The 18,083-nt window shown below is 62.3% G+C and overlaps 2 protein-coding genes across 4 annotated transcripts in view; both read left to right on the forward strand.

Annotated features, from left to right (window-relative positions):
- The window catches only part of SSH2 (slingshot protein phosphatase 2), a 101,190-nt gene extending 94,472 nt beyond the window's left edge, over positions 1 to 6,718 (forward strand). For all 3 annotated transcript variants that reach the window (XM_075719433.1, XM_075719434.1, XM_075719435.1), the window contains 2 exons: positions 627 to 1,470; positions 2,764 to 6,718. In XM_075719433.1, coding sequence (XP_075575548.1) covers positions 627 to 1,470; positions 2,764 to 4,749 — 2,830 coding nt within the window. In that variant the 3' untranslated portion in view covers positions 4,750 to 6,718. The remainder of the gene's footprint in view (positions 1 to 626; positions 1,471 to 2,763) is intronic.
- A 6,975-nt stretch (positions 6,719 to 13,693) lies between these two features.
- Positions 13,694 to 17,466, forward strand: CORO6 (coronin 6). The gene is given in 14 exon segments (XM_075719536.1): positions 13,694 to 13,771; positions 13,773 to 13,892; positions 14,497 to 14,627; positions 15,074 to 15,164; positions 15,166 to 15,196; positions 15,278 to 15,292; positions 15,295 to 15,458; positions 15,585 to 15,704; positions 15,923 to 16,042; positions 16,406 to 16,510; positions 16,600 to 16,745; positions 16,829 to 16,886; positions 17,000 to 17,230; positions 17,344 to 17,466. Coding segments are annotated over 14 exon segments (1,533 nt in total).
- The last annotated feature ends 617 nt before the right edge of the window (positions 17,467 to 18,083 follow it).

Here is an 18,083-nt window from a genome sequence, read left to right on the forward strand (position 1 = left end):
TAAAGGGGCTTTCCAAGAGCTGGAGAACTCTTGAGCTTCCTTCCTGTGAGAAGGCAGGTGGTTTTTTGGGCTGCTTATTGACTGTTGAGGATGTCTTCTGTGTTTTACACACACACCCCCCAACATCCACTCACCCCACCCACTTGGTTACCCGAGCCCAGTTATTGATCACTGAAGCTATTCAAAGAAGGAGCCACAAGGGAAATGGGATTTCATTCAGTGTCCACCATCCACTCATGTCCAGGACTAGGGACCCTGACTCTTCTGGCCATGGCTCACCTGCCAGCAAATGGAAACGTACTTCCTGGCTGAGAAAGGACCAAATTCTGTAGTCGGTTAAACATTGCATTTGTTGATCAGACTGATAAATACTGCTGGGGAATGCGTATGTGTGGAGCAAAACAGTGCAGTGGGATTTAGCTACTGGAAAGTGGCTTTTTATTGGATCGACTTCTCCAGCAGCAAGTTTGACCCTGAACTGTTTCGGTGAAGCTGCAGTTGTGGTCAATGACTCCAGTATTTGGCATGGTTTTTCATGTAGGTTGCATCCTCTTACAACAAGGTGGGTCTGGCCCTGATATGTGAAAACACTACTCAATGTTTTCATTTGCTTTTCTTCCCCACAGCAAACAGCGGCATAATAAACTGTGGCGCTCGCACTCAGACAGTGACCTCTCAGACCATCACGAGCCCATCTGCAAGTCTGGGCTGGAGCTGAACAAGAAGGAGATCACCACCTCGGCCGACCAGATCTCAGAGGCCAAGACCAACGACAACCAGCAGCCGATGTCTCCCATCTACTCAGCTGAGCTAGACAGGGAGCAGCAGCTCCCAGAGGATGCAAACATGATCGAGGAGATGTGTGTGAAGGAGAGAAGGATCCACCTAGAGTTTACATGTCGAGACTTCCATGCTGAGCAGATGGAGGACAAGCTGAACCTGAACAACATCAATGGCTGTACGGCAGGATGTTGCGTAGACTCTGTCCCCCCTGATAACTGCCATGCTTCTGAGGCCTTAATGCAACTCCAGCACCCCTTGGAGATAACAGGGTTTCCTGATTTGACAGTGGATGATCTAGAAAAAGATGCCCTTAAGCCTGATATGAACGTGCACTTGGTTCCCATGGAAGAATTCACTTCGTGCTTAAAAGACTTTCCCCAATCCCCAAACCAAAATTCCCCTAGTCTCCAACAGAATCCCCAGCCCAAAGTGAGAGATCTCAGTACAGACAGGATTGATTTCTTTAGTGCTTTGGAGAAATTCGTGGAGCTTTCCCAGGAGAGCCGGTCACGCACCTGCTCCCATTCCAGGATGGAGGAGCAAGGGAGCGGAAGGAACGGGGTCTCCAGGGTGCCCGTGCTGGAAGTGCCGCCTGCTGCAGATGGGGGTGCAGATGCTCGAAGGAACAGCTCTGGAAACTCTCCGCAGGCATCGGATGACTCTTCCACAGATGAAGAACAACAAAAGGTTGAAAGAACTTGCTTGGTTTTTTAGGAACTGCTGCTTCAACCTATTGGCGGGTAGTTGGGTTGCTGTGGACAGGGGATTTTCTAGTCCTGGCTTTCACTGAACAGGGTAGCCGTTTGGGGAGGGATTGCTAGATGCTTCCCCTTGACTTCTAGATACTTGCTCTTTTCTGCACTTTTTCCTTAAACATCTGTTTGCTGGCAGTGGCAGGGCACTGGCTGAGTCGATCTTGACCTGACCTGTTGTGCTGTTCTCATGACAAACTTATTTTTGAGTTTTGCATCAGGAGAGCAGACAGGTGGGACTTGACCCCCTAGTGCAGCTGAACCCCGAACAGCCAAGGCCAGCCAGCATCCCGAACCCGTGCGGATATTTACCTGACTTGAGAAATCCACCAGAGAACGTGACAAAACTGGCACCTTTCCCTGGCTGGGAGGCACCAGCGTTGGGATAGTAAATCAAGGCAGATGTAGAGCTTCCACTGCTGGAGGAAGAGAATGAGCCTGTCCAGGCCTGGGGTGATGGGATCAGGCATGTCATGGCTCACTTCTCTCCTGGGTAGAGAAATGTTCCTGACAAAATTTAGTAACCTCTGAATTGAGCTACCTTTCTCTTATAATTGCTTTCCACCCTCCAGGGCTCTCACAGGGATTGATGATATCTGGGGCCATCATTTTCTGGGAGCCTCTCTTATTTAAATTCCACACTGCATTGCTTGAATCTTTTCCATCTCTGTGTGAGGCAATAAGGCTTTTCCAAATATAATAGGCCAACGCTCTCGCCAGTGATTTGGCAGAAAGAGCGTCTGTGTGGATGGGGGAGCCTCTCTGGCCATTTTCCTCTGGGAAACCAGAGCGTTTCAGCACTTGGTCATTCTTTATGCTGTACTTCTGTTCACTCCTGTACGTGAGCAGAATCTTCCACATTTTCAGTTCAAAACTGCACTTCTAGCAGCATTAGGATTTTTTTTTTTGTTAACTGGACTTTTTTTATTTAGAAAAAGGAAGAAAAAAAAAAAGGGCTAAATTTCCCTTGGAATTCATGGCAATCAAATAAAAGTTCTTAAATCTCAGTCTAGGTGAAAATCCAGCCTGGAATATGTTAAATGCAGTCCCAGAGACAATAATGCTTCTGCGTTAGTGATTATGGCACCTGTAATCTATCCCCACACACTGGCACGTGTGCTTTTTGTTCCTTTGGGGTCATGCACCTGCATTTCCTTTAAGCCCCTGTTGTTTGCTCTGTGTCAACGCAGCTGATACGCTTTGTAATTCTCCTTTTTCTGTGTTGCAGGAGGTCCCTGAGCTGCCTAGCGTAGGCCATCTCACGAGATCCCACTCGGAAAATGCCATTTCTGTGAAGGAAATTATCACAGAGATCGAGTCAATCAACCAGGGAGCAGGACCTGCCCAGCAGAAGGAGGGTTCAGCCAACCTCACCCAGACGCCAAAGAGGAACACGGTGCACGACCTGCCAGTGGAGGCGATTTGGGCATCGGAAAGGGTGGAACAGAGCGAAGGAGCCTGTGCTGGACACCAGGAAAAGGAGAAGGACCCTCTGCAAGCTGAGCAAGAAGCTGCCTCCTCCCTGCAGCCGTCTTCTGGTAAATCAGACCTGGAGGAAAGCAGCCCTGGAGGGGAGCAGCAAGAGCCTCGTGGCTCCATCAACCCTGAGCCCAAGTGGTGCCCCGGCTCCGTCCGGCGAGCCACCCTGGAGTTCGAGGAGCGTTTGAGACAGGAGCAAGAGCACCAGCATGCGTCCCCAGTCTGCATCTTACCGACCCGCAAGAACTCCAGGAACGATTCTCCTGCTGCCGAGCTCCTGCCGCGGGGGAAGAGCGAGGAGCCGCCCCTGGAGCTGGCTCCGGAGGGCGACAAGGCGCAGGGTCCAGGCACTGAGGAACTGCTGCTGCCTCCTGGGGCAGAGCTGCCTGTGGGCAGACACCTGCCTGCACCCCTTGCCTCCTCTGCACAGGAGTCCCTGCCTGGAGAGCCCAGCCCGGGGCAGGAGGGAACGGCACAAGAGTGCAGGACAGTGGTCTCATTTGATGGGACGGAGGAGCCATCCCTGCCCTCCTTCCTCCCAAAGAGAATTGAAATCATCGAATACACTCCCACAGTCAAGTCCACAGAGCACCCCGACGCAAGCTGTGAGCAGGGCGGGCTGGCCACAGCCATCCCGTCTTTAGATGAAAACTTGAACCCTTCGTTGTGCTCGGAGAAGGCACCAACCTGTCTCAGAGCTCTGACACTGGTAAATCTCTCGCTGCCAGAGCACGCGGTACACAAGCAGGCCACCTTCACTGGGGGAAGCCCCAGTGAGGAGGGTGCTGGGTTATCTGTTCACCTCAGTGCTGCTTCCCCCTCTGCCCAGGTGACCTCTACGCCTTCGGCCAGCCCGGATTGCTCTCCTTACCCCTATGTAATTCACCTGGAAGGCGTCACTGAGCAGAGCACGGGTACAGATGGTGAGCCGGTCACGCCATGTGGCATTGAGGGAGACACGACTCTCCCGTTCAGGGACAGCCCCAAGCCTCTCTGCAAGGGGGGTGCTGGCACTTCGAGGCAGCTGAGCGGCGAGGACTTCACCGGCCAACGCGCTGAAAACATGGACCTTCTGGACATCTCTTTCCTGTGCTACGGCCTCCCCCACAGCTCCAGCAGCCACAGCGTCAAGGAGCGCAGCAACAGCCCCGGGCTGGTCAAGCAGCGAGCGAAGGAAATAGAGGCTCGGATCCGGCACGCAGGGCTCACCACACCCTCCCACATGAAACGCTCGGCATCCTTGGCCAAACTGGACTGCCTGGACCTCTCCAAGGATGACTTATCCGAGAGGGAGTCGGCCTCTTCCGATGCCAACCCGGTGCTTCTCACCGTTGCCCTCGGCCGAGGTTTTTGCAGGGGGAGGTTGGAGACGGGCTCGGAAAGCGTGTGCGGAAAGCATCGCCTTTCCTCCCCAGAGCCCGCTAAGCATTTTGTGGAACAGCTCAGAACAGCCGAGTGCATTGCCCAGAGCAAGCCGGTGGAGAGGCCGCTAGCTCAGTACGCCAAAGAGTGCGGCTCCAGCCAGCAGAGTTTGTTTTCCAGCGCGGATCCGACGTGGACTAGCTCCGAGGAGGGTCCTCCGCTGCTCCAGGTGCAGGTCCTAGACTCCTTGTCTCCGGCTCAAGGTCTGGCTGTCGCACCCCGGCAGCAGCACGGGAGAACTCACCCTCTGAGGAGGCTCAAAAAGACCAATGATAAAAAGCGGACAACCAATCCCCTCTACAATACTATGTGATCCTGAGCCCTCAGCTGTGATTTCTTACTGAGAACCCGTGGTGTTGCGTTCACGCAAGGGGCAGGTGTAATATAAGGAACATGCACTTTATTGGTTAATTTTATATATATTGTCATTTTACTGTTCCTGGCGCATGTAGGTGTGGGTTGGTTCTTCTGTGTGTGATTCTGACTGGAGGACTGTTTGGTTTTTTTAAGTTTTTTAACTCTGATAACCTCAAATGTTCTTTTTTTTGTTAGTTTGTTTTAAAAGAACACCTTTACCATGCGAAAATTTATGTTGGCTTGCTTCGGCAAGGTGGAGTTTTGCTTAGAACCAGGTCCTGGTTCCTAACTTGAATTTTCCCCATGCCTCAAAATGGTGCTGGGCTGTTGTTGGGGTGAGAGCCCTCATAAATGTTGAAGGCTGTGCCAATGTCCCTTTGTTTGGCCTTTCATTTCTGCAAACTGGAACTCCATGATGCTGGCAGATGAACTCACAAAGCTGCTTCAGGACAAACCCCCCGCCCTGCGCTCGGTTCAGCTGGTGCATCCCCAAAAGGAGCGCACGGGGGTAAATTTTCCCAATGGACGGGCTTGGAAAACGCCGGGCAGCCTGGCACTGAGATCAGCGCTCGCCTCCTGGCGCGGGGTCATGCAGAGCCCCCCATTTTGTGGTGAGGTGGAGCAGAGCTCCTCCACCAGCTGCCCAGCTCACCTTTCCTCAGCTGCCGCAGAGCAGCAGGTAAGAGGAGGAGCCCCCCCAAAGCCAGCGTGTTCTTTTAAAACAAATGCCTCGTTAGGGTTTTAACCCTCCCATTACTTGAATACTGCTGTGGGCCTTCCGAGTTCATGGCCATATCATCTGTCCTCTGCCTTCCTGCTGCCTCCCCTCCGCCTGAAAGCTGCTCTTGTCTCGTGCTGCCTGAGTTTTCCTCTCCCCTCTGTCACGCTCGCAGGCACTTCTGGTCGCTCCCAAACGTAGAGGCTGTTACAATTATTACACGATGAATTGCCCCTACTGAATGCAAAGCTTTGTCCTCTCTGCTGTCACTCCTAACACTCAACCTGGAGGGAGGATCTTTTCTGGAAGTTTTTTCTTTTTTTTCCTTTTTTGCCTAAATTGTATATATGGTATTTATATAGAAGTTTTTTGTTGTTGTTTATATGTTTTTGGGTTGGTTTTTTGGGTTGTGTTTTTTTTTTTTTTAAAAAAAGGGCAAGACTGCATTCTGTAAACTGGAAAACAAAACCACCTTACTCAAACTCAGTGCTGTTCGTTGTAATCTGCACAGAAATGGGAGTGGATTTGACATTGTAAGCTGTCTTCCCTTTCCAAAAGCGAGCCTCGATGCCAGCCTTTGCCAAATGTGTCCCTTCTCCGTCCTGCGTGAACCCCCATTACCCCACTGCAGGGCGGGGAGTGCGTATCTGCCCGTCTCCCTCCTGCTTGAAGCTGGGTTTCAGAAGTGCCAGTCGGACGTGGAAAGCCATTCTGCAGGTTCTTGCTTCCCCGGAGAACCTGCGTTTGAAGGGTCTGCTCCAAATGTCAGCAAATTAATTTTATGGTTCCCGAGCAGTTTGGCTAAATCAAAGCTCCTCCTTTCCAGCCGCGCATATCAGCAAATTGTACGTGTGCTGTAGGAGCAGAGAGAGAGGCGCTTGGCACTTGCAGGAGAGCTCTGGGTCCTGTCTGCAGTGCCGTGGCAGGTCTGTGGCAGAAGAGCGATTCTGAGCTGGTGCTTGGCTCTGGCCCAGACCTGCCCTCCGGGGAGGAGCGAAGCGGAGAGAAGATGCAGAATGGCTCCAGCTGCTGAAAGCCCAGCATGGAGAGGATGCGGTGTGGGAGGAGCAGCAGACAAGGCCATGCCTAGAAAGCAGCGCTGATGCTGCACAGCCTTGTGGGCTCCGATGGGACAAGCTCATCTTGAGCCGGAGAGGAGCACGCGGCACCGGAGCAGCTGTGGAGTATTGGGAAGCAGCATGCATCTGCCCTGGGGAAGGGGTGTCCGTAACCCCCCAGCTTGCCCACAGCCAGCCAGCAGCAGAGGATAGCCTAGCAGTTCGCAAGGTAATCCCACCTCGCTGCCCTCCTGTAGCTCCCAGGGATCCTCCCGCGCAGCCTGCGTGCCCGCAGCCCGGGCACGGGGCCGTGAGCACGTCTGTCCTTCTCCAGCAGCGACGGGCGCTTCGTCCCGCCCCTTCCCAGGAGCTTGAGCTCTGCTGGGGGAGGTTGTTGCCTGTGCTAGCTTGCAGGCTGGAGCACGGCCCAAAGTAGCCCAGCAGGGCCCTGTCTTGGATCAAATAGCATGCCATCCCAGGCCATTGCAGTCACTAGAAGTCACCCAAGTCCCTGGCCCTGGAGGCCAGGTACTTCTTCAGGACGCTGAAAGACATTTGGCTTCTCCTAGCCAGCTCCAGCTGGCTCCGGAGCTGGGCAGGCAACGTGGAAAGGCCAAGTGGCTCATGTCATCTTGTGAAGGACGGTTTCAGTCCTTGCCTCCCCCACCGTTCCTGACCCCGAGGACATGCCTGCCTGCCCCTCCGCGGGCGGAAGGGACGGGGTGCCACCAAGCCTGCCCCGTGTTGGAGGGAGCATGCTTGGCTGGCAACGTGTCCTGGTGCCAAGGATCTGCTTGGGAGGGGAAAGCCCTGTTTATAATCTGATCCCTTGAGACGGGAGGAGGAGGAAGGGGGTCAGGTTTCCTTGCCCAGCTTGATCTCAGGAGAAATGCCCTATAGGAAGGCTCTTCCATGCAGACCAGAAATGCTGCTTCCTTCCAATGCTCTGCTGCTGTCCAGGTGCTTCAGCTGGGGAGAGCAGCGATGGGGCAAAGGCCCTTGCAGGGAGGGGCTTTGTTGTCCCCTTGTCCTTGGTTCTGGCCTGGCACAACTGTGGTTTTTCTCTAGGAAGCCTGTGGACAGGTGGAGGGAGTCGGGGAAGGTGGTTCTCTTGCAGAGTTATGAAGGCCTTGGAGGTCTGGAGGCTCTGATCTGGACGGCAGCAAGGGGAACGGGCTGGATGGGCACATTGCACGCAGCTCTCCGGGAGCCCTGGCTCCTCCTTGGCCAGTGTCTGGGCAATGAGGCCACCGAGCCGCTGGCATCAGAGGTCTCTGCCTGGGGACGGTTGTCCCTTCTCCATGCTGGTGGCTCATGGCTGGGTGGTGGCTCGCTCCTGGTCCCCGTGGCTGCCCCACAAGAGCTTCTTGTGACCTGCCAAGCCCCGCGGGGAGCAGCACCTCCGGAGCGCTCGGCAGCTGACAAGCCTTGCTGATAGAGAGGAGGTTTAGGAGAAAACGTGTTGTTTTAAGGGCATTTTTGTACAAAGTAACTGTTCTTTTGGTCTCTTGCAAAGCCCTCTCGGAGGACGCTTTATTGTTTACATTGACTCCTGTACAATATCTCAGCCATCGCCTCCCCCCTTGCCTGCCCGATCTCCGGCTGTACTGTAACGTGTGAGCCTTGCACAAACGGATAGCGTGTGCGTGAAACTGGTTTTTACACTGCGTTCTGTTGCACTCGATGATGTGTGTGTGTGTGTGTGCGCGCGTGCGTGTGTCCGGTCTGCTTGAGAAGTCGTGACATGTACAAATCTCTCCCCTTTCGGCCCTTTCCTAGGGGCACGGTCCCAGCGGGTGGCAGAGGGGGCAGGAGGTGACGCCACTTGGAGCTCACTTAAAACGGGGCAGGGGTTAGTTCTGCGTCCCTCTGCCAGCAAAGGCCAGGTGGAAGGTATCCCACCCCAGCTCCGTCTGCTCCGGGGACCTCCTGGGAGGAGTGAGGTGCTGGGAATTGGCACGGGCACCGGGGTGCTGCGCCTGCCCGGGGGCTCGGGGACCCCCGCAGCTCTCCGGGCCGGCGGCAGGAGGAAGCCGTACCCGCCGCAGGTCCCCCGCTCCCATCGCGGTGCGTCCCGCCTTAGTCTGGTCCTAGCTCCGCGGAAACCCCCAAACTTCTCCCTAAGGGAGAGACCCCCCCAAGCCCTTGCTGGCGTGGGGCAGAGGCGGGCGCTGGCCGGGCGCAGGAGGGCTCCGCGCTGGGCAGAGGCCTCTCGGTCACCCCCCGGCAGTGCCGCCGGAGGTGCGAACAGCCCGCCTGCGCTGCAGGTGGTGTTGGCACAAAAGCAGGTGCCGGTGCCTTGTCTTCTCCTGTATGGAGGTGCGACGTCCACGCGCTGGTTTGTAGGGATCGCCCCGGGGCCGGGCAGTCCGGCCGCGCTGCGTGCTGGACCGTGAGCCCTCAGGGATGGCTGGCGGTGGAGTTGCAAAGCGGGGAGGGGAGCGCTTCTGTCTGCCCCTCCTGGACCTGCCTCGGTGGCTGGGATCGTCCCCTTTTCCCCCTAAAGACTTTATGACCGATGTGCTCAGCTGTTTTTAAATGTGAACTTGTGCACTGACGTGCAGATTCAATGTTCTTGTTACCGAATGAATAAAGTTTTATTTTGAAGATGACACGGGTGCGTGCTGCCTCCTGTTTGGGATCAGGGCTGGGGGCGACGAGTGAGCCGCGCTGCTGTCGGAGCACGGGGCGGCACCGGGGGTCTGGGGAACCAGAGTGGGGCTGTTCGCTCGTGTCCCCTGCCAGAAGCGTCGATGGACCCATCCCGTCCCAAGTGACCTGTGCAGGGGCGGAGGAGCCGTGTGCCCAAGCAGCTGCTCTCCCAGCTCCTGCGGTTGCGGGGGCAGGTGCCGGGGGTTGCGTATGCAAAATGTCGGATGCTGCGGTCGCAGGGAGGGTGCGGGGGGTTGTGTATGCAAAACTGCCGGGATGCTGTGGGTGCCCTCGCTGCACTGCTGCAGGCAGCGGAGCTGTGGGGAGGGTCCTGGGGTTTCAACTCCAAGGGGGATGCGAGGTTTTAGCCGGACCCTGGACCAGACCCACCATGGCCAGCCAAGGAGCTGAGCCGAATCCAAGCACCGAATAACTGCAGCGCAAGTGGATCTCTGCTGGGAAACAGCCCGTCTCAGGTGAGTTGGTTTTGCTCCATCGTGTCCCGTCGTGGCAAAGCAAGCGTGGCGCAAAGGCCGCTGCGGGCTCCCTCTGGGCTGCCCGGCCGTGGGGAGCAGCGGGGCTGTGAGCAGGGGGGTACGGAGAGAGCCCAAATCGCCCGGAGCTCAGCCTCACCAGCCCTGCGTGAAGCTTCCCACTGGGCTAGGGCTGAGCAGGCACACAGCTGTGGGGCCAGGGGTGCAGGGCCGGCGCTGTGGGGCTGGCAGTGTCCCAGGGGTGCTCTGTCCCTTCTCGCTCCCCCCAGCACCGGCTGGGCAAAGGCTTCCCAGGGCCTTTTCCCCACTTGCCGGGGATGTGGTGTGGAGTTGGGGACATAAGACACGGGGCTCGCTCCAGCCCCAAGCTCCAAGGGCAGAGTGAGCCAGGACTGTGGTGGGATGGGGCAGGCAGGGGTGCCTTTGTGGCCCCCTCCCTCCCTGCCACCCCTTTGGCCAGGCAAGCAAGGATGTCACCTTTTCCCTGCCTTTTTGCCAGCTGCCCCCTCCTGCCCGGCTCAGCCAATGCTCGTCCTGCTCCGCTCAGTGCCCTTGTAGGGTCCAGGGCTCTGTTGCCTTTCCAGGAACCACGGCTCCCCTCCCACGGGTCCCTGAGCCTACAATCCCTTAATCCCTTTGGGCCAGGGCATCCCTGCGGGGCTGGGCTCTGCTAAATCCCAAATCTGGCTTCTGAATGTGCCCGTGACCATCCCCGCTATGCAGGGCCGGGGCTGACCTGGGCTCATCACCCCCATGGGCCTGCAGCCCCCTTGCTCCCGTGGGGCAGGCAGCGAGCCCACGGGGTGCTGCGGGTGTCGGGACCCCCAGGGCTGGCCCATGGCCTCTGTGGGGCTGGGCTGGCCCGCAGGGTGCGGGGGGGCCCATCGCAGGGTCGCAGCCCTGCGGGGGACGCCCGGCAGCCCTGGGCAGAGGTGACCCCGGGGGTGATGGCCGCCGGCGGGGGGGTGTCGAGGGCTGACCCTCCCTTTGCTTTCCCCCAACGCTTTGGGAAGACGCTGCCTGGCAGGAGGGGGCAGAGGGGCTCCTCCTGCCCCCCAGCCCCCCCCCTCCCGCAGCGCCGGGACGAGGGGGTCCCATGCACCGGTGGGGGGGCGCGGGCGCCCTCGGACCCCCATTTTGGGGAGGGAGCGGGGGCTAGCTGTGCCAGGGCTGTCCCGATCCCTGCGGGCAGAGCCGGGGGGGGGCAGGCCGGGGGCCGGGCAGGGTGCGGGGGCAGGGCGGGGCCGGCCGGGCCCCCCCCCCCCCCCCCCCACCCGCCGCCTCCCCTCTCCCGGTGCCCGCGGCGGGGGGGGCTGTGCCGGCCCCCGGCGCCCGGCTGGGCTCAGCTGTTCTCTGCGGCAGCGGCGCTGCGCGGTGCCCAGCCCAGCCGCGCCGGGCGGAGCGGAGCCGAGCGGGGCCGGGCCGGGCCGAGCGGAGCCGGGCGGCGGGGAAGGCAGCGGGGGGCCGGGCCGGGCCGGGCCGGGCGGAGCCGAGCGGGGCGCAGCGCCGGGCGCGCCCGCAGCGCAGGAGCCGCGGAGCGCAGGTGGGAGCCGGGGCGGGGCCGGGGCCGGCAGCGGGCAGCGGGCAGCGGGCAGCGGGATGGAGGGGGCGGCGGGGCTGGGGCTGCGGGCCCCCGGGCCCCCCGGCCCCTCGCCCGCCCGCCGCCCGGCAGGAGATGGCTATATTTGGAAAGTGACCTCTGGTCGTTCCCGAGCAGCCGCTGCGGATTCAATTGTGGCAACGTAATGGCACGGCCCGGAGCGGGGAGCGGGGAGCGGGGCTGTCCTGCCTGTATCGCGCCTTGCACCCCGCCTGCACCCCGCCTGCGCGCTGCTAGCACCCTGCCTGCACCCTGCCTGCCTGCCTGCTAGAACCCCATCGGACCCCACCTGCACCCTGCCTGGCTCGTGCCTGCACCCCGCTAACACCCTGCCTGCACCCCGTCTAGCTGTCATGCCTGCACCCTGCCTGCACCCCACTAGCACCCTCCTTGCACCCTCTCTGTACCCCACCTGCACCCCATCCAGCCCCTGCCTGCACCCTGCCTGCAGACCACTAGCACCCTGCTTGCACCCTGTCTGTACCCTGCCTGCAGACCACTAGCACCCTGCTTGCACCCTCTCTGTACCCCACCTGCACCCCATCCAGCCCTGCCTGCACCCTGCCTGCAGCCCCACTAGCACCCTGCTCGCACCTTCTCTGTACCCCACCTGCACCCCATCCAGCCCTGCCTGCACCCTGCCTGCAGCCCGCGAGCACCCTGCTCGCACCTTCTCTGTACCCCCCTGCACCCCATCCAGCCCTGCCTGCACCCTGCCTGCAGCCCCGCTAGCACCCTGCTCGCACCCTGTCTGTACCCTGCCTGCACTCCATCCAGCCCTGCCTGCACCCTGAGAGCACCCTGCCTGAACTCTGCCCTGCACCCCATTCAGCCCTGCCTGTACCCTGCCCAACCTCTGCTTGCACCCCCACCTGCACCCTACCCAACCCAGCCTGTAGCCTACACGCTGCCTGCACCCCGCTCAACTCTGCCTGCACTACATCTGCACCTCACCTGCACCCCACCTGCACCCCACACCTTGCCTGCACCCCGCCTGCACTCTGCCCAGCCCAGCCAGGCCATCACCACCGCTCCCCTGCGTGCCTACACCCCAAGCTCTGCTCCCACTGGCAGTGGATGAGGTGCTGCAAAATACCCCACGTCCCCACAGAGCCCGCTCACTCCTCCCCAGGGCTGGGGACCATGCCCGGGGCCGTGGGGGTGATGCCAGCGGGTGCCAGCATCCAGCCCCCCGCAGTAGCAGGGCTCCGAGCCCCCTCAGCACCTGGCTCTGACCCGCACCCGTTCTGCCAGGCCGGGGGCGACGCTGAAGGGCCATGGGGGACCCCTGGGGACACCCAGGGACCAGGCTTGGCTTGGTGCTGCACGCGCCCTGGCCAAAAGCCACCGGCCGGGACGCGGAGGAGCAGATCTGCTCCTGCCTCTGCCCGCACCGGCCCCGCAGGCTGGGGCAGTGGTGCCCGGCCCTCCAGGCTGTGGTTTGGTGGCTGGACACGGCCCCCTGGAAATGGCTGAGGCCTCAAAAGAGCACAGGGGAGTCCCGGGGCAGTCAGTGGCTCATGGGTGCTGCAGAGCCCCAGCTCCAGGAGTTTCGGGGTCACCAAGGGTCTCAGTGCCCCCGGGCAGGTCCCAGGAGCGGCGCAGGTTCAGGACGGAGATGGGTGATTGCGGGCAGCGGTGCCCAGCCGTGGCGAGGGCTGGAGACCCCACTGGGGCCGTGCTGAGCACGGGGGGCTCCTCTGCACCCCAGCGTGCCCATGGGGTTGCGTGGCTGTGCCAGGTCCAGCCCCCGCCCCGGGTCAGCGCCAGGCGAGTGGGTTGGGGGTGCAGAGTGGGTGACACGCACGGAGCCCCAGGGCAGGGCCCATGGGCGGAGGCGTGGGGTGGGCAACACCAGAGGCACAGCCTCCCTCCTGGGTGCTGGGCTGAGCCGGGCGACCTCGGGCCACCAAAGCAGGACGGGACACACAGGACAAGCTGTGAGCTGGTGCACGGCACCGCCACGGCCGCCCCAAACTCCCCTCAGCCCCGCTTCTCTACTGCAGCTGCTCATGTGCCAAGCCCAGCGCCAGCCGTGGGGCATGGCAGAGCCGTGGGGCGCGGCACAGCCACCGGGCACGGCACAGCTGCGCATCACGGCACGGCCACGTCCCTGCCCAGCTGTCGAGCGGCTCCGGCCACGGGGTGCCCGCCCCCAGCACTGGCACCCCCTGCACCAGGGCTGCCCCCCGGTCCCTGCTGTGGGGTCAGGGCCACGTCAGGCCCCATCCTGCACCCTCATTCCCCCGCTATCTCCGTGTCCCCAGGCTTCCCCCTGTGCCCAGAGTAGGGGGGGGGGTCTCTTGGAGCGTGAGGGGGCCGAAACCCCTCCATGCTGTGCCGGGGGGGTCGTGGCCTGACCCCGTGCCCCCCAGCCCATGAGCCGCCGCGTGGTGCGCCAGAGCAAGTTCCGGCACGTCTTCGGGCAGCCGGTGAAAGCTGACCAGATGTACGAGGGACATCCGTGTCTCCAAGGTGACGTGGGACAGCTCCTTCTGCGCCGTCAACCCCAAGTTCGTTGCCATCATCGTGGAGTCCGGTGGCGGGGGGGCCTTCATGGTCCTGCCCCTTGCCAAGGTGAGTTGGGAGGCTGCTGGGGGCTGGCCCCCCTGGGATGTATTGGGGGGGCATGCTGATGGGCTCTGCTTTTGGGGGGGCTGCTGTGGCCCCAGAGCCCCCCCAGTTTTGCCCTGACATCCCCCATCCTCATGTCGGGGCTTGGGGCAGAGGCAGCCTGTGAAGGGTGACATCCCGGGGGTGATCGAGGTGATGCGGAAACCCCCCGGCTGCTTTCCCCAGCCCAAATTCCCTGGGGGCATGCGATGCCCAGGGAGCATCCCAGTAGGGTGGGGGGTCTTCCCTGCCCACCCCAGCAGAGGGGCTGGGAGGGGGTCCCCAGCCCCTCCTTCCCATCAGAGGGGACACAAAACATCCCCTCCTGGGGCACAGCATTCCCCTCCACGTCGCTATGGGGCCTCGTGCTAAGTGAGCCTCATGCGCATTCCGTGCCTCAGTTTCCCCCCTCGAGGCAGGCGCAAAGCTCTGGCCATCGCCAGGGGCCCCTGCATGTCCCCCCTTGCACCAAAGCCACACGTGGGGGCCAGGCTGGGGCTTGGGGGGGCTCCTGGCAGGGCCCCCCCCCACCCCGCTGGGGACTCATCCCGGCACCTCGGCATTACAGACGGGACGGGTGGACAAGAACCACCCGCTGGTGACGGGGCACACGGCGCCCGTGCTGGACATCGACTGGTGTCCCCACAACGACAACGTCATTGCCAGCGCCTCCGAGGACACCACCGTCATGGTGGAGGGGCTGGACCCCGGGCGGGAGCGGGGGTGGCGGGCACTGGGGGAGCGCGCGGAGCATCCCCCCGCCTTTGCCGCCTGTGAAGTGTCACTGGCCTATTTTTAGCCCCAGTGCCATGCGTACGCGCTGGCGGCGGCTGCTCCCTCCATGATGCAGCAGTTTGTGCTAAATATACCCGCCCGGCGACTCAGCATCAAGGAATAGCTGGGGGGGGGGGGTGCTGGGGGCTGTGCCCCAGCTGTGCCCCCCTCCCTGTGCCCACAGCACCCCAAGCGCTGGGGATGCACCCCAGGCGCTGCTGCCATCCCCTCGCCACCCTCCCCCGCGGCCTGAGCCGGGATTAACGATGAGGTTAATTGGCTCCGAGGCCCTCAGCCCGCTTAGCGCTCGCCCGCGGGGTGATCCCTGCCACCCCCACACCCCGCTCTCCGTCCCGCCCCAGGTCTGGCAGGATCCGGGACTACGTCCCCGTGCGCAACATCACGGAGCCAGTGGTGACGCTGGAGGGACACTCCAAGCGGGTGGGCATCATCTCGTGGCACCCCCACTGCCCGCAACGTCCTGCTCAGCGCAGGTAAGGGGGTCCCGCATCACCCTCCCCGGGGTCGGGTGGGATCCGTGGGGTGAGGGTGTCCATCCCGTCGGTCCTCCGCAGGCTGTGACAACCTGGTGATCTCTGGAACGTGGGCACGGGGGAGATGCTGCTGGTGCTGGAGGACATGCACACCGACCTCATCTACAACGTGGGCTGGAACCGCAACGGCAGCCTCCTCGTCACCACCTGCAAGGACAAGAAGGTCCGGGTCATCGACCCCCGCAAGCAGCAGGTCGTGGCGGTGAGTGCCCCCGCGTCCCCCCCGCCATCCCGCCGTGGGGTCCCCCCCAGTGCCTGCCTGACCCTACTAACCGCCCGCACCCGCGCGTCTCTGTCTTTGGTTTTAACCCGCTAACGGCCGGCGCAGGAGAAAGCCAAACCGCACGACGGCGCCCGCCCCATCCGCGCCATCTTCATGGCCGATGGCAAGATCTTCACCACCGGCTTCAGCAAGATGAGCGAGCGGCAGCTGGGCCTCTGGGACCTGGTACGAGACGGTGGCTCCGGCCCAGCCAGCGCCGCCCCGGGGACCCCACGGAGCCAGGGACGCGCCGGGTGCCGGGGATGCTTTCCAGCAGCGCGTGCGCCCCGGGAGCCTCACGCGCTCCCCAGGACTCAGCGGCTTGTTTTGGGGGACAGATCCGGACCCCCCCCTCCCCGTTTTCCCCCCTGCCCCGTGCTGACTCTCTCCCCCTCCCCCCCCAGGAGAGGTTTGCCCCCCACGAAGGGCTGAGGCCCGTGCGGGCCATCTTCACGCGGGAAGGACACATCTTTACCACGGGCTTTACCAGAATGAGCCAGCGGGAGCTGGGCTTGTGGGACCCGGTAACGAGGCCGCATGGAGTGCTGCCCCGGGAACTTGGCCCCCCCCCGACCCTCTGACCCCCCCCCACCCCCGGGTGGGGTGCCTGCTGCATCCCCCCATCTCCAAAAGATGCCAAGTTCCCAAGTGTGCCGTGCTGTGCCGGGCATGGGGAGGGGGGCAGGGAGTGCTGGGGCGGGGGCGAGCCGGGCTGGGGTGCACCCAGTCGTGCAGGTAAGCAGGAGTGGGCTGGGGGGCATGCCAAACTGGGGGGGGGGGGGGCGAGCCCTGTCCCTGCAGTGTGCCGTGGCTAATGTGTGTGACTAACTGGGATGGGGGTTTCGGGGCCGCTCCTCACCCCCCCTGCTACCGCTCCGGCCCCACAGAATAACTTTGAGGAGCCCATCGCCCTGCAGGAGATGGACACGAGCAACGGGGTCCTGCTGCCCTTCTACGACCCCGACTCCAGCATTGTCTACCTCTGCGGGAAGGTAACCCCCACCCCGAGCACCCCCCCCACCATGTCACCCCATCCCTTGGGGGTGCCGGGGCCGGCTGACACCCATCCCCACACCCGCAGGGGGACAGCAGCATCCGATATTTCGAGATCACGGACGAGGCGCCCTACGTGCACTACCTGAACACCTACAGCAGCAAGGAGCCGCAGCGGGGCATGGGCTTCATGCCCAAACGCGGGCTGGACGTCAGCAAGTGCGAGATCGCCAGGTGGGAGCAGGGTGGGGGGCTTGGGGGGAGGCGGAGGGGTCAGGGGGGGGCAGCCGGACCCTGACCACCTCTGTCCCACGCAGGTTCTTCAAGCTGCACGAGCGCAAGTGCGAGCCCATCGTCATGACGGTGCCACGCAAGGTGAGCCCGCGGGGGTCCCGGGGAGATAGGGGCGTCTGGGTGGGGGATGGACACCCCCATCTCACCGCCGGCTCCCTCGCCCCTGCAGTCAGACCTCTTCCTCGCCCCTGCAGTCAGACCTCTTCCAGGACGACCTGTACCCCGACACGCCAGGCCCCGAGCCGGCCCTGGAAGCGGACGAGTGGTTGTCGGGGAAGGACGCGGAGCCCGTCCTCATCTCGCTGCGGGATGGCTACGTCCCCGTCAAGAACCGGGAGCTGAAGGTGGTCAAGAAGAACATCCTGGACAACAAGCCCCCGCCCGGCTCCCACCGCAGCCACTCCACCTGCAACCCTGACTTCTCCGTGAGTGTCCTGGGGGTGGGGACAGCGTGGCAGGGCTGTCCCCTGCCTGGGGTGGGGTTGGGGGGGGCCAGAGGGAGCTCCCCGGTGACCCTGCGTGTCCCTGCTCCCTGCAGCGGCCAGCCTTGGAAGAGGTGCTGGAGGAGATCCGTGCCCTGAAGGAGACGGTCCAAGCGCAGGAGAAGCGCATCTCCGACCTGGAGAACAAACTCTGCCAGTTCACCAACGGCACGGACTAGCGCGCCGGCCATGGCCACGGGCAGGGCGAGGACTGCCCCGGCCCCCCCCCGGGGATTAAAGCCGAGTCCCCGCAGAGGGCAGGAGCCCAGAGCCGTGTTCTTTCCCCAGGAGCCAAGGCTGCAGGGAAGGGGTCGGACCCTGACACCTCCCCCGCCCCCCACCAACTGGCATCGGCCGCATCCTGCTCCCGGGGTGGCCCGGCACATCAGCACCCCGCTGCAGCACCCAGGGGTTCCCACTTGGGTGCCTGCAGGTTGGGGGCTGCTGAGCATCCCTCCTCAGGGACCTGCAAGCCGGATGCCAGCATCCTCCCAGGACAGGGGGCTGCCGGGCCCCCCCCCCCCACCAGGATGCGCTTGGGTACGGTGCTACACCCCCCCCCCCCCCCATCACCCCCTCGCCTCCCCCTGCCCCAGTCACCCCCCTTGGCAGGTGCTCCCAACCAGCTTTTTGCTCCTGGGCCCCCCTTTAATAAAGGGCTCGGCCACCCGTGGCCGCGTGGCAGGTACCGGGGACGTGGGACCACCACGCCGGGGGGGGGGGGGGCCCTGCCTGCACCCCGCTGCCTGCACAGCCCCAGCGCAGGCAGAGGCAGGCCGAGAGAGAGAAACATTAA

This window comes from Pelecanus crispus, chromosome 12, assembly GCF_030463565.1.
Source record: "Pelecanus crispus isolate bPelCri1 chromosome 12, bPelCri1.pri, whole genome shotgun sequence".
Lineage (NCBI taxonomy): Eukaryota > Metazoa > Chordata > Aves > Pelecaniformes > Pelecanidae > Pelecanus > Pelecanus crispus.